Source organism: Daucus carota, chromosome 3 (genome assembly GCF_001625215.2).
Source record: "Daucus carota subsp. sativus chromosome 3, DH1 v3.0, whole genome shotgun sequence".
Taxonomy (NCBI): domain Eukaryota; kingdom Viridiplantae; phylum Streptophyta; class Magnoliopsida; order Apiales; family Apiaceae; genus Daucus; species Daucus carota.
In genome coordinates this window covers 14,470,018-14,484,853 of record NC_030383.2, presented here as the reverse complement: position 1 = coordinate 14,484,853, position 14,836 = coordinate 14,470,018, and the positions used below count along the sequence as shown (strand labels likewise).

General features: G+C 33.9%; 3 protein-coding genes across 4 annotated transcripts; all 3 read left to right on the top strand.

The window, feature by feature from the left end:
* Positions 1 to 1,281: 1,281 nt before the first annotated feature.
* LOC108211531 (spliceosome-associated protein 49) lies at positions 1,282 to 5,643 on the top strand. 2 transcript variants are annotated; one of them, XM_017383159.2, is made up of 4 exons: positions 1,282 to 1,426; positions 1,664 to 1,875; positions 2,650 to 2,785; positions 2,929 to 3,351. In XM_017383159.2, exons 1-4 carry the CDS (start codon positions 1,393 to 1,395, stop codon positions 3,051 to 3,053), a joined length of 507 nt encoding a protein of 168 aa, XP_017238648.2. In that variant the 5' UTR covers positions 1,282 to 1,392; the 3' UTR covers positions 3,054 to 3,351. The 2 variants fall into 2 exon arrangements, with proteins under 2 accessions (XP_017238648.2, XP_017238649.2); XM_017383160.2 differs by lacking the exon at positions 2,929 to 3,351 and adding an exon at positions 5,342 to 5,643 and having other exon boundaries at positions 1,288 to 1,426.
* A 2,734-nt stretch (positions 5,644 to 8,377) lies between these two features.
* LOC108211923 (mannan endo-1,4-beta-mannosidase 5) lies at positions 8,378 to 10,562 on the top strand. The gene is made up of 6 exons (XM_017383642.2): positions 8,378 to 8,851; positions 9,030 to 9,221; positions 9,303 to 9,425; positions 9,554 to 9,756; positions 9,867 to 9,950; positions 10,052 to 10,562. Exons 1-6 carry the CDS (start codon positions 8,384 to 8,386, stop codon positions 10,158 to 10,160), a joined length of 1,179 nt encoding a protein of 392 aa, XP_017239131.2. The 5' UTR covers positions 8,378 to 8,383; the 3' UTR covers positions 10,161 to 10,562.
* A 660-nt stretch (positions 10,563 to 11,222) lies between these two features.
* On the top strand, positions 11,223 to 13,001 carry LOC108212295 (uncharacterized). Its single transcript, XM_017384021.2, has one exon. The coding sequence runs from the start codon at positions 11,223 to 11,225 to the stop codon at positions 12,999 to 13,001; it is 1,779 nt and encodes a 592-aa protein (XP_017239510.2).
* The last annotated feature ends 1,835 nt before the right edge of the window (positions 13,002 to 14,836 follow it).

Below are 14,836 nucleotides of genomic sequence, written 5' to 3'. Positions count from 1 at the left end.
TTGCAAACAGTATTTTTGAAAAAAAAAATTTATGAAAAGGTATTTTTAAAAATAATTCTGGAAGGTAGTATTTTTGAAAACAATAAAAGAAAAGGTAGGTAGTTTTGTAGATTTCCCAAAATTTTATATATACTATTATTTTACAATCTAAAACATGAAAAATTAAATATATAAGATTATCAAATATAGAAGTTAAAAATGTGATGATACCAATGGAGAAAGTCAATTATACAGTGATTTCATAGAAATTATCCTTAAAAAATAATTTGTCGGATGCAGTTGAGTTTGCGGGAATAATTAATAATATTTAAATAAGATATATTTTATATTTGTGTAATAGACAGGTAGAAAAACATAAGTATGATTAATAAAGTAAAGTATGATAATAAGAAGATATCATATAGAATAAGAAATTATTGGAAAAAAATAGTTTGTTTGAAATTAAAACATTACTTTCAGAAAAAGAGAATAAACATTAAAATATTAAAAAAGTAAAAGCAATAAATTTAAACGGTTTTGTAAGTCAAATCTTATATATATTGGAATCAAAACTAATCGTCTGACCTACCGTTTAAAATTTATTGAGATTTTATCGATTTAATAGATCAGTTTTTATAATTAAATCAAAATATAATCAATAATTTAGTTACATAATTTATTTATTTATTTTTTTTTGAAAAAAGTTACATAATTTTTTAAAAATTGATCACGAATTAATCATAAATATTTAAATAAAATATTTGCAAACAAGTCGCATATAATCTTGGGAAATTATATACTTATATATAATAAGCGAGATAATTTGGTCGCATGGTCCTCTGGTCCAAAAGCTTATCATCCGTTGGATCTTATATTGAACAAATAAGCACCGTTAGATTGGAAAATTAACTTCTGTTCTACAAGACAACTGATATCACCTTGCATATTTATAATTCCTTTTCTGAATCCAAACCAAATTCTGTCTTTCACGTGTATATGATTTTTTTAATCCCAAATAAATATTTCCTACCAGTTTTATTCGTAGAATCATATAAATCTCACCGTCACAATTTTTTTATAATATATTTTAAAATTAATAAGCCGGATTTATGTGATTAGCAAATACAAAAACTTTTTCTTAATCCAAAATAGATTATACCTTCTTATTGCATGTTTATGAATCTTTTTCTTAATTTAAAAACAAATTATGTTTATCAATTTTAATTTAGAAACATATAAATTTTTTGAAAAATATTTAAATCACATTATATATTTTTTTTAACCTAGGATCCCGCAACCGCTACGGATCACGCGTGCCTTGCACGGGCTATAAGCCAGTATTAGTTACATCGACAATTACAGGCAGGTGGTTTATAAACCCAACCCTAGCCCCTTGAAGCAATTGAATTGATCATGTCTGGCGACCGTGATTGCACCGTTTTCATAGGTCCTTTCTCTATCCATCTCTTGTTTTTCTTTCGTTTTGTGTATCTTATCGTTTCCTGATGATTTATTTGTTGTAATTTCAATTTTTGTTTCCAATTACACAAGTAGATGTTGCAATCTTATGTAATTACAATGTGCCTATGTTAAAATTCAACAATTAAGTCATTGTTTTTGTTGTATTAGTCAGATGAGATGTTTAGGCTAATTCAGGTTTGCTTTTTGTGTTTATACTTGGCAGGCAATCTGGATGAACGAGTGAGTGACAGGGTTTTGTATGATATATTAATTCAGGCAGGCCGTGTTGTGGACTTGTATATTCCCCGAGACAGGGAAACTGATCGACCCAAGGGCTTCGCGTTTGCTGAATATGAAACGCAGGAGATTGCAGACTATGCTGTCAGGCTATTTTCCGGGCTTGTCACTCTCTACAACCGAACTCTTAGATTTGCGGTATCCCCTTTTACTTTGCCTTTTTAGCTACCTTATATATTACAAACTTACGAATCTGAAAGCTTCAGTTGGCACAATGATGCTTGTTAGCTCTTATCGACATTGTAAGTTGCCAACTGACTCTTGTACTGTTTGGGGCACATTGCTATTAGCTACATCAGTAAAATGCATTTCTGAATTTTAGTTTCCAATTTTTTCTGGACTACGATGCATACTAGCTTACATTAATTGCTGCAGCAGGACTGTAATAGAGTCTTATGAAGTCCAATCTTTTGTCAAGCAAGCTATTTTGATTCTAAATGAGCTGAGGAGAGTTTGACATTCTCTAATAACAGTTTAAATGTCCTCGGCTTTTAGTCCTTGTTAGCTGAGTCTAGCTTTAAGTTGTTTTGATCCCTAGTGTTATGTGTATAATACTTGATAGTTAAACAAAACGAGAACCTAAGAAATATGATTTGATTGCTAAACTCAATCCCTATTTATCATATACAAATACAAAATATTGTCCAAAATTAGTTTCGGGAAATGGACTCAGACAGAACTGAGGTTTGATAAAGATACATAGCCTCGTTATTTCTCAGCCCTATTTGAAGACTTTGGCGAGCAGCCACTGCTTCCCTCATTACTAGAAGCTATGTTCGAGTTACTAGTTCTTCTCTTTGAGTCTAAAGATAAATTTATTTAGAAATATGTTGAGAGTTACTAGTTTTGCTCCTGGAGTCTAGAATAACTTATTCATTCTTGTTTATTGATGATGGAACCCATGAAAAACAGATTTCTGGACAAGACAAGCCTGCATTTGGCTCTGCCCCCAAAGTAAGACAGTATAATGACTCTGAAGATATTACTCCACACTCCGCACCGCATTCATCATATATGTTCTCATCGCAACGATCAGGCTATGCTCAAGGTGATATGATTTTCATTTCTAATTTTTTTTTGTTCCTATTTATGTTCTCTCTGTGTACATACTTTTTATGACGTCTAAGGGCGTAGTTCATCCTGTCTTGATGTGCTTGCTCTGATATCCCTAATACCTTCTTTTCCATTCAGTGCGAACACCCCCTGGTGTTTCTCATGAATATAATCGTCCTAGATCATCTGACCGGAATGGGTATACTTATAATGGTGGAAGACTTTTTGGGTCAGCGTTTGATAGTACTACAAGATCTAGGTAGAGCCACAAAATAATACAAGTAGCTTAACGATTTGGTCCTTGATCTATGACTACTAATCATTAAGAGACCAATCTTAATCGTTTAGTATTAGAAAGTGACTTAGCTATGGTGTTGATGTGAAAATTTTATGTGCTAATCTGTTGTGTCAATATAATTGTGTTGATCAATTATATGTTGTCGTGGACTTGATCAATTGTATTTTGATGCACTGTAAGTTTACAAGCCTATCAAGGGAACTCGGAAATGTAATATGTTGTCACTGAGATATGATGAAACCTCACCGCAATATTCCTGGGCACTTTGTTTTCAGAATATGTGAACCCTTGGAAGCATTAGTTTAATTTCTTGAAGTTTCCTCATATCTGCTAAAATGATACTTATAGTTAGCTTACCAAATCTTTAGCTGACTAACAAGTCAAGATTTTACCAGCCCATGTTATAATTCCTTGCTCCGTATTTATTTCTTGTCTACTGAAAAGTAAGTCTGAATTTTTATCATTAAGAATCAGAGAAAATGGGAAGTTTTGTTTAATCCTCTTTTAAACCGTAGAGATCATTGGGATATCCTCTTGTAATTCCGTAGAGATCATTGGGATATATTCTATCTGAGATTTCAGATGGTATTCATTCAGATGGCATTCAGGGAAGAAAACCTGACATGGCCACTGGTAAAAATGTTGTTTTGTTTCTATGGAGTTCCTCCATTTATGGTTCGCAGGAGTTTATAAAGCCACATTTCTTAAATGAACCTGACCGCATCAGCTTTTTACTATATTTAAGTGAATTTTCTATTCTTAATCTTGGTAAATATAAGTAGTAGTGACAAAAAAATAATAAGTATGCTAGTATGAAGCTTTCTAGAAGTTTAAAAAACATTCTCTTAAATAACATATTAATTTTACAAATGGGCAAACCTGAAAGCTAAAATATAACATCTATACTATTTTATTAAAGTCAAAATATTATAAAGTTTGGTAGTTATGGTCGGTCGGTATTTGGACGAATGGATTTTTCTAATTAGTAACATGTTTTAATAGTCTTTTTAAATAGTTCTTTTTTATTATAATTAAATACATTTAATTTTTCTCATAAAATATAGTATGTCTTTGGGCTAATTATCAGTTAGCATTTTAATGCCTAATTATTAATTTTTTTTAATGTGTTAAATTAGAACATTTATTTAGCATACTTAATAAAAATATTAAAATAGACATGTTTATTAATTATTACAAAGAAAATGCTATTTTAACTAAAAAAATGTATATTATTGCAATGTTAATCATCTTAAAGTTATAATGAAATAATGCACAAGTTGTAGATAGTACGTATGATTTGTAATTTATATGATTTTCTCGTATTTGGTACTCATGATCATAGTTGTCAAAATTTCAACCCACCCCTAACTGACGTGTATAGATGTGAAATTACAGATATAATACTAAAGAAACTAATGTAAATGTTCGAGGTATGTTTCTTATCAACAATTTTAAATAAAATTACAATTTTTATAATTTGTTAAAGATAAAGAAATATAAATCTTGATGTTTAGTTATATTATCTTTTTAAATTAAAAAAACATAATAATTAAGAACTACTGAAAAAGTAAATAACACGTACTTGTCAAAGGTTTAAGAAGGTTTAAGCAAAGTTGGAGCACCAAGGGGCAAGGAGCAACAGAGGAAGTGATGATTGATAAACTAATTTTCAAACACGTTGTAACAACTAACAAGTGTGAGAAGTGTATTTTGTTTGTGGTACACAGAATGATAACAAAGTTCTTATTTTTGGCATATTTGAAAGAATTTGAAAGCTTAAAATATTTTTGTGCTAGACTTAAAACATTTATTGAACTAAAAACAAAAAAATTAAAATCAGAAATATTTATAGCTATAGTCTATAGAGCTGAGTTGCACGCTTTAACTAATTACTAGTATTTGTGCCCGCTTCGCACGGGCTTTTATTAATAATATTTTTAATTTATCATCTACTTTTAATTATACATCTACTTTTAATTATAAAAAAATTAAACGATTTTCGTGCATCATATGATTATTGGAGCGAAAAGTGCTTGTAGCATGGTTAATTTGGGTATTATTATAATCATCATAAAAATATAATTGTTTATGGTAAGCTTTAGCTGTTTACTGTAGTATAGAACTATATTCCATTCTTTTCATTTATATCTTTTACTTTTCGAGAGATGGATTAGACTCTTTTATTGATCAATCTAAGTAGCTTCAGTTTAATGTCCCTTTCTGAAGAGCTATTGAATTGATTCATTCTTGAAGGGCAATGATGGAAAGCTTGTTGGGCTTCTTCCAATAGCACAAGAAACTGAAGAAAGAGGATACCTCGGTTTGAAACAGAAAGTGTGGAAGTCAGACGTATTCTTGTTTGGGATAATTCATTTCATTATCTTTGGTTTGCTTGTTTTTTCGGTTGAGGTACAAGGCGTTGCTTAATGATTGTATAAAATTTAAAAATATAAATAAAATATTCCACTTTCACAGATGGTTATCAAAATACCATTTTCGATGAAAGGGGGAAATAGAACTGTTTTATTATGTGATATCAAATTCTTGTTTATTCAGCATTGTTAAATTTGGAGGGTCAGAATCCGACGCTAAACTAAGGGCTTGAATGTTGAATAGCTAAACGCATATGTAGCGACCTACAACGGTAAAATCTCAATCAATTAATAATATCAATAATTAAATAAAATTTAGTGGTTCTGAATTTATTTATTTTATATAGATTTTAAGTACTTTTTAAAGACCGATCCGGGATCTGGCAGCTAGGGCTGTTCACGAACCGAGCTGAGCCGAGTTTTGACCGAGTCGAGCCGAGACGAGCTTTCTTATCGAACAAAAAAGTGTGTTCGAGCTCGAGCTCGTTAACTAACGAGCCGAAAACGAGCTTGTTCACGAACAAATACGAGTCGAGCCGAGCCGAGCCAGAGAAAAATAAGGCCAAACCGCTACTTTACTCTTAAAATAGCAAGCCAAATAAAATTTTTAGTGTGTTAATATCCTCATGATCGATTTGATATATTATATGTTAAATTCGGCGTTCAATAACATATATATATTACGAAATTATCATGAAAATATTGATTTTTTTTCGAATTTTAACGAGCCGAGCTCGAGCCGAACGAGTTCGAGCCGAACTCAAGCCGAACACACTAAAAGCTCGGCTCGAGCTCGTTTTCTTAACGAACACATTTACATGTTCGAGCTCGAGTTCTTAACGAATCGAGCTTTTATCGAGCCGAACTCGAGCTTATTCGCGAACCACTCTACTTGCAACCGGTCCTTTTGTTCATGTCGAGATCGACTCAATGTACGCAAGCAATATTCTAAGACATCAGCAGTGAAACTAACCACATGCATGCATTTGCACATTGCACGTGTCTGACACTCTTACTTGAACCACACTTCTCACCGATCTCATCAACATATCCGACATGTTTTTCATCAACTTACATTTTGTTTTGTTTTTCAACTGTCTTCTTTCTTTAACTAATTATTCTCCATACATATCTCCCTCTTCTCAATCATATCCAAGCTTTCAACATTTCATATCCGATTAAGCTTCGGCTACGTTAATCACAGATAATTTATTTCCTTAAAATTACGAGCAATTAATCGGAATAAATACATGAATCGTCTGTATTAATTTTGACCCCAACCATGGTTGATCGATCCCAGGGGTGCAGATCCATAATAGAGGAACGGTATGATATTTAGCTAGTGAAATTCATCCTGTATGTTTTCAAGTGGCAACTGATCCCTAGCCAGTAGCCACCTCTAACCGTATTCAAGATAAGCCTAGTGCATGCATGTGACCTAATACACGTAAATATTCCACATATGTATATGTAATATGATCTAAAATAACTGCATCAAACTGCTTTTTCTCCAACGTAGACAAATCTAAAATATATAACCACCTACACTGTACAGATTAAACGCATTTTTAAGTAGTAGGTGAATTACCTTTAGGTCGAGTTTACTTGATCTGGCATCAAGATGAGCATATAATATAGGTTATGCATGGGGACTCTCTGAGCTACATCATCAATCACTCAAACCCTATCTTTGTTTAGTCAATTTCGGTGTTTTATTATATTTATTTATACCACCGATTGTTGGGAACAGATATTTGGCTAATTTACTTGACCAACAATTTATCATCAAATCTTATTGACATATAGTATTCAAAAGGAAAATGTTAGATACCCTGCCCAGGACTAACAAGAATTAAAGTGTAATATTTCTGTTGTGATCCTAACATGCATGGATAAAGAGGAACAGAAAGGGTGAGCAAATCAAGGGGCAAGTGAGAGAGGTCTACGGGGGTGTATTCGATTGGAATTTTAATGCATTGTTTTTAGTCTATGGATTTTAATGGATTGTATGGGATTTTGATTTTTTGCGGATTCTTGATGAAATGTCGCAGAGTTGATAGGATTTAGGTACAATGCTTCGAAATCCCATTGAATTTGGTGGGATTTCAAAAAACTTAAAATACACTGAAAAATGCCACAAAATCCATCATTTTATGAAATGAAAAAAAATCCATCAGCATTTGAATACCATCAGATTTTAATGGATTTTAAACAATCCCAATTGAATACCATCGGATTTTAAAGCATAATTTAAAATCCCAATTGAATACCACTAGATTTTGTAGCATAGTTTAAAATCCCAATTGAATACCTCAAAATTTTAATGGATTTCAAACAATCCCAATCGAATACCCTCGGATTTCATGAATGCAAAAAAATGCTTTAAAATCCCAATCCAATACACCCCTCCTAGTGTACAAAGTTGAATCAACTAACTAACTACCATATCTGCACATCCCCTTTGCAAATTACTGTCTCTTGCAAGCCAGTCGATTGGGCGGTTACTTATTTTATTTTCAAAAATAAGTCACTTATTTCCGACATTGATATATAAATAAACATGAAACATCTCTTTTGAAAACTATGTATATTATTTTTAGAATTTTTGAATAATTTAAATACTCCACGTCAAAAAGTAATATACGAAACGATAATTCCACGTACCCCAAAATTGGCTTCTAAAACTTTTTTCCAAATAAGGTAACAGATATATGATTATTTTTAGTTGGATGATTGATGTGCATATAAAAAATCTCATTATTATTATATATTGCGAGAGCAAGCAATCATACATTATCAATTGGATTTGAAAAAAAAAAATTGGGATAGTATTTTTCTGTACGAGCTATGAAGTTTTTTTTTTTTTTTCTTCTGAAATAAGACCTTGTTTTCACTAAATAAGACGGGACCAATTACATTGTTCATGGTACTAATTCTTTCTGCATTTTGTAAACCCTGTATGTTCCCTCCTCCTTATAAATACCCTGTTTCATCCACTCCATTAGATCACAACTTAGCAACACCAAACATAAACTACTTTCCAATGGGTTTCACTAGCAACTGCATTCATGTTGCCATACTTGTTCTTTCCCTAGCACTTGTATCCACAGCTAGAGTGCTTGATCCTGTTGATCATTCCAGCACTCCTGAATTTGTCAGGATACAGGGATCTCAGTTTGTTCTCAGACGCTCTACTTTTCTGTTTAACGGTTTCAATGCCTATTGGATGATGACCGTCGCCGCAGACCCTAGTAAGACACACCAAGTCACCGAAGTGTTTCGAGATGCCTCGGCTGCCGGCATGTCTGTTTGCAGGACGTGGGCTTTCGCTGATGGCAGTAGTAATGCACTCCAGTTATCACCAGGAACTTACGATGAGCGTGTTTTTCAGGTTAATTAATTATAAATTATTTCTTTTTTTTTTTGTTGTTGTAATACTTATGGGGATGAGTTAGAGTCAGAGTCGAACCCGGGTGCCCTTGGACTATTCAATTGTGCTAATTAGAAATTATTCATGAAGCAATTAATTACTAGTTCAAGAACTTTACTTAACTGTGGCATGCATGCAGGGCTTGGATTTTGTTGTTTCGGAAGCGAGAAGATTCAACATATTTTTGATATTGAGTTTTGTGAACAACAAGGACTATGGAGGCAGACCACAGTACGTGCAATGGGCTCGAAATGCAGGAGTGCAAGTAAACAACGATGACGATTTCTATACACATCCGGTAGTCAAAGGGTATTACAGAAACCACGTTCAGGTAGGTATTAACTTTGTACACGCACAACCATATATAGATCACTCTCTATATCTACGTTCCTACTGACATGCATGTTTGCAGAGAGTAATTACAAGGATTAACACCATAACTAGAGTTGCCTACAAGGATGAGCCAACAATCATGGCATGGGAGCTCATGAACGAACCTCGTTGCGAAGCGGATTACTCCGGGAGAACAGTAAACGTAAGTACAAATATGTGTAAATTAAGTGACCCGATCTTCTAAAATCTCAAATTGTTGGGAGGAGAGCATATCAGAATCATATTATATTGTCGTATGTTGTGAAATTGATTGGTCGCTATGATTTCCAGGGTTGGGTTCAAGAGATGGCAAGCTTCGTGAAATCAATCGATAACAAACACTTGTTGGAAATAGGCATGGAGGGATTCTATGGCGACACAATGCCGGAAAAGAAGCAATTCAATCCAGGTTACCAAGTCGGGACTGATTTTATCAGCAACCATCTCATCAAGGAGATCGACTTCGCTACCATACATGCCTACCCTGATATATGGTATGAAACTATGAATTATGATCAAGTAATACAAGTATAAGCTACAAGAAAAACGGCTATTTTTTTCGAGAAGATAAATTACTGACATAAATATATTTTCATGTGACTAGGTTGGCTAAGCAGAATGAAGATGCACAAATGGCCTTCATGGGAAGATGGATGGAAAGCCATTCCACCGATGCACAAATGATAGAGTATATATTTATATATATTTTAGATGATAATTATTCTCATATTAGTTATATTTTGCATTTAATTGAACATATATTAATTATATTTTAATATCTTATTGTAGGGAGCAAGGAATTCTAAATTGGAAAGGATTTGGACAAATTAGAAGAAAATTCGCAACTATTGGGCTACCCGCATTCAGAATATTGTTTGGGCCATATCTTGAGTTCTAGAAGTCGGATTTGGGCGATTCAACAGCCCACGCGAAGATAATTTAATTTTCTATCATTCTAGATGGGTCCAGATATAAAAAGCCCGCTGAAACAGCCCAGGAACAGGGGAGAAAGTCAACTGCGAATTTTGACCTTTTGGAAACCCATTCAGTTTCGGAATTGCCTTGTGTATTTTTATTAGAATAAAAACACTTTTGTATTAGGTATAATTAGATAGAGTTTTACATACGCGATATTGAGGAGAGCCACGGAGAAGAAGAGAAAGGATCAACACTTTGTATCGTATTCTATTCTTTTCATGATTCTTACTTGTCTTATCTTGATTATGCTTGGCTAAACCTCCATTGTTGGAGGGCTGTTTTGAAGCCCTGAACCTTATGACAATTATACAGTTTTGAGTTATGGAGATTTGTTTTGATTGTGCTTATATATACGTCAATGCTTGTAGAGATGCTTGAATTAACTAGGGTATGCGGACATCCCAATATGTTATGTGATTGTTATCTCTGCAAAGTCAATTAATCTTTCTATGCGGACATGGGATTAATTGTATTAGTGTGTAATTCGTTTTAGCCTTTCTATGCGGTCCATGGGGTTATGCGAATAGCAGAGCTTGTTTCTATGCGGTCCATGGCAAGTTCTCTATAAGTATCTTTCTTAACATATCAAAGGAATTCAGAGTTGTGTCATAGGTTTAGTGGTGGATATTCATGCTTTCCAACATATTTATTTAATTGCTTTTAATATAATTTTTATTAGATTTATATTTAGATTAGTTATAAAAAAACAAAATCAAATCATTTATTTGTTTAGAAAAACAGAAGAGAAGTGAGCCCTTGATCCTTGGCGTTGAACGATACCCTTGCTTATCCTATATTATAAACGACAGAAAAAGGGTTTAAATTGGTTCACATCAATTTTTGGCGCCGCGCCGCCGGGGATTGAATTTTGCTTTTCTTTTGTTTTTTATTTTTTGTACATATTTTTTTTCTTTTTTTTTTCTTTTCTCCGCCGTTGCTTGTTTTGTTTCAGGTATAAGGTGGAAATTTTTGAGTAGTTGACATGGCAATTCCAACACTTCGTGATGATGTTGCAGTGTCGATTGCTAGTTATGGAAATTCTTGTATGGTGTATCCTGAGCCGATTGCAGGGAAGAGTAGTAATTTCGAGCTCAAACAGAATCTTCTAATGAGATTACCTGTCTTCCATGATCTTCCAACAGAAGAGCCAAATCAACACCTTTCGAGATTTGTGACTATTGTTGAATGCATGGGACCTGATATGGCGGATCCTCAGATTTTAAAGATGAAAGCTTTTCCGTTTTCACTTGATGGAGCAGCTTTGGATTGGTTCGAAGATTTGCCTATGGGTTTCATTACTTCTTGGGAGAAGCTAGTACATGAATTTTTGCAGAAGTTCTATCCAGCAACTAGAGTTATAAGCATGAGAAGTCAAATAGCTGGAATTCAACAGTATGCAACTGAAACATATGCTGAGTACTATGCGAGATTCCAAAAGTTACAAAAAAGGTGTCCTCAACATGGTTTTTCTAAAGGGAGTCTATTACACTTCTTCTATCAAGGTCTGAATGAATATGAAAGGAGATTATTGGATTCTTCTGCTAGAGGTGCTTTTATTGATATGTCTCATGATGCTGCTGAACAACTGATTGCTAAAAGAGCTGCCAATGAGCTTCAATATGGGAGTCGTGCAAGGTCGGAATCAATTCTAGGAATTGAATCTGATCAAAGATTGACAAAGATTGAACAAAACTTGGAGAGGTTGAGTGCATTAATGCAAATTGGAAGAACACCTCAAATTCAAGTATGCGATTTTTGCGCAACTCCAAAACATTCTACCGAGTCTTGTCCATCTTTTAGTTATGGAAATCAGGAAGCAAATCACTTTTTAGATACATATAATTCCAGGATGGGAGATCTCATGAGGTATGAAGATACTAATGGTGCTCTATATGGATTTCAGTTTCGGGACAATTCTCCACATTCAGGTTTTCAGCGGACGGGACCACTCCATCAGAATTCAACTAGTGGAAGCAATATTGAAAAATTATTGGCCAAATTAGTTGAGGGACAGTTGGAGATGCAAAATCAATGTTCTAAAGATTCTCAAGGCATCAAGAAAGTGCAAACACAACTTGGGGATGTGGGTAACAATGTCAATCAAAAGCATGAGTTTGTTGAAATTCATGAAACTACACAGCCACGACCAAGGTTTGAGCATGTGAATGTCATTACTACCTACAAGTCACTAGGTGAAGGAAGCTCTATTTCACAAGTTAGTGACATACTTGATGAACCTGATAGAGATAGTAATCTGCAGAATAACAATGAAGAAGTGGTTGAAACAGTACCCAAAGAGAGGTCTCCTAACTTTTCTTATCCAGTTGATTTTAAAAGTCGCTTTCATCGTGTTCCTTTTCCGTCTAGATTGATGCAGACAAAGATAAATGAGATAGAAAAGGAACATCATATGGATACAGAGATAGTTACTAGAAAAGAAAGCACTGTGCAACAAGATTCTGAAGCAGTGGAAGAAAAATTGGAAGATGTGGTTTTTCGAGAAGATAATAAAGATTTGCGAGAGGTGAAGTTTGTTGGAGTTGAAGTAATTTCTATGACTCCTATATGCGCTACTGATAAATCAACTTCTTCGTTCATTCTTGAATTTGAAAATGTTGCTCTTGAGGGGATACACAAAATTTTGAAGGAGTTGGGGTTTCTTTTGGTGTTGCAAGATGTACCTAAGCTCGAGTGGAAGCCTTTGCCAACGCACTTTAGGTATCATATACCTTTCAGCGAGAAAGTGGGGCACAACGTCTAGCCAAAGACGTAAAAGAAAAGCGCTTCTTGGGAGGCAACCCAAGCATATTTGTTTCAGGAATTTTTAGTGATGACATGGTGTGAAAATATTTGGGAAAAAAAAAAGGAAGAGAAAAAAATGAAACTGGAGACAATGACAGATTCTGAAATTGGACAATTCAATTGATGAGACCAGCGTCTCAGTTTCCTGGCGCTTTCCCAGAAGCGCAATACCGGCGCTTACATTCAATAGATCGGGCGTTTTGAGCGTCTGTTCCTTATTAATTTTCTTCTCGCCCGACGCGCACTTAAGTTTTTCTCGTGCGCGCATCATTTCAATTCACTTGCTGAGCTTATTTGTGTTTAACACATCCAACCGGCCCAATCTTTAGGCCCAACTGGCCCAACCATGAAGCCCAAGTGTTGTATTTGTTCCTGGATAATGCTTCTCTCTCACGTGATGCTTCTTTTTCACGTGGTTACTGCATTGCTGCTTAAATTTGTAAAAGTAAAACTTAGTTGCTGGCGGTGGGGATTGAACCCATGTCTTCTCAATTAAAAATTTGAAGTGCCAACCACTAGGCCAATCATGCTGGTTTGATCTCTAGATACTGCAGTTAGTTATAAAAGTTTGCCAGGAGCTGAGACTTGCACATCAGGGGAGTATTCTTACTTAGTTTTTCTAATTAATTATTATATTACATAGTTAAATATATTATAATATATTTAGATATTATTTTTTTTATTTTATTCATTGAGGACAATGAACCATCCAAGTGTGGGGAGGTGTTCTTAGGAATAATATTATTTTCAAAAAAATAATATTATGTATTTTAAAAATCCAAAAAAATTGAAATTTTCAAAAAAAAAATTGTATATAATTATCTTGTCTCAAAGCATGTTTAGTGAGTACTTATACACATATTGTAGACTAATGTGCATGATTAATTCTGAGTATCATATCCATGATAAAAATCATTCAATGCATGATAATTCCTTGCGTGTGCTTGCGAAAATTTTAAAACTTGATATGCATCTTAGTCAATTTCTATGAGTAAAGCATGCTTTCACCTTGTGAGATTTTGAGCTTAATTTATGATTGATAATATTTTTATCAATCTAATTCTTTTGTTGAGTGGTGTTCATCATTTGGCTTGTTGCTCTAGGATTTGGTTTAAACCTTATTGAGATGAAATGTTATGTGTATGCATGAAAATGATAAAGGCACTAGGATTAACCTCATTTATCCAAACAGTACCCGAGAAGTATATCCTTAGTGAACCCCCTTGAGCTTGTGTCCATTTTTTTTTGTTGATCACCAATCTATGAATTTTGAGCCTACTTGTTTATTCTTGTCTTGATGACTAGTAGAGCATTTTTTGATTCATTGGAGCAGTGGTTAACATTCAAGTGTGGGGATTTCTTTGTCAAAGGGTGAAAGTTTGGTGGGAATCAAGAAAAAAAAGAGATATGAAAAAAAAAAAGTATCAGGTACTCCTTTGAGATCAATGGGTGACAATTGCAATGTCATATGAAAAGGACGATCCATGTGCACGTGTTGGTATTAAGCACAATTGTACTAGAAATTAAGGGGATTAACTTATTTCCTCTTATTTTTCTTGGTGACTCTTCACTGCCCTTGGTTACTGGAGAATAACTTGACTTTAAAAAGAAGAAAAAAAATATCAAGTGGAGAATGTGTTCATTGGTGTTACAATGTGAAAGATGGGAAGTACATATGTGCTTGGGGCTTTAATGCTTGTGAAAGACTGATCACCTTGTACATGATTCAAATTTCATGTTGAGTGCTTAATCAAAAGTGAACATTGTGCTCTATTAGTTATCGAGTTAGCCACT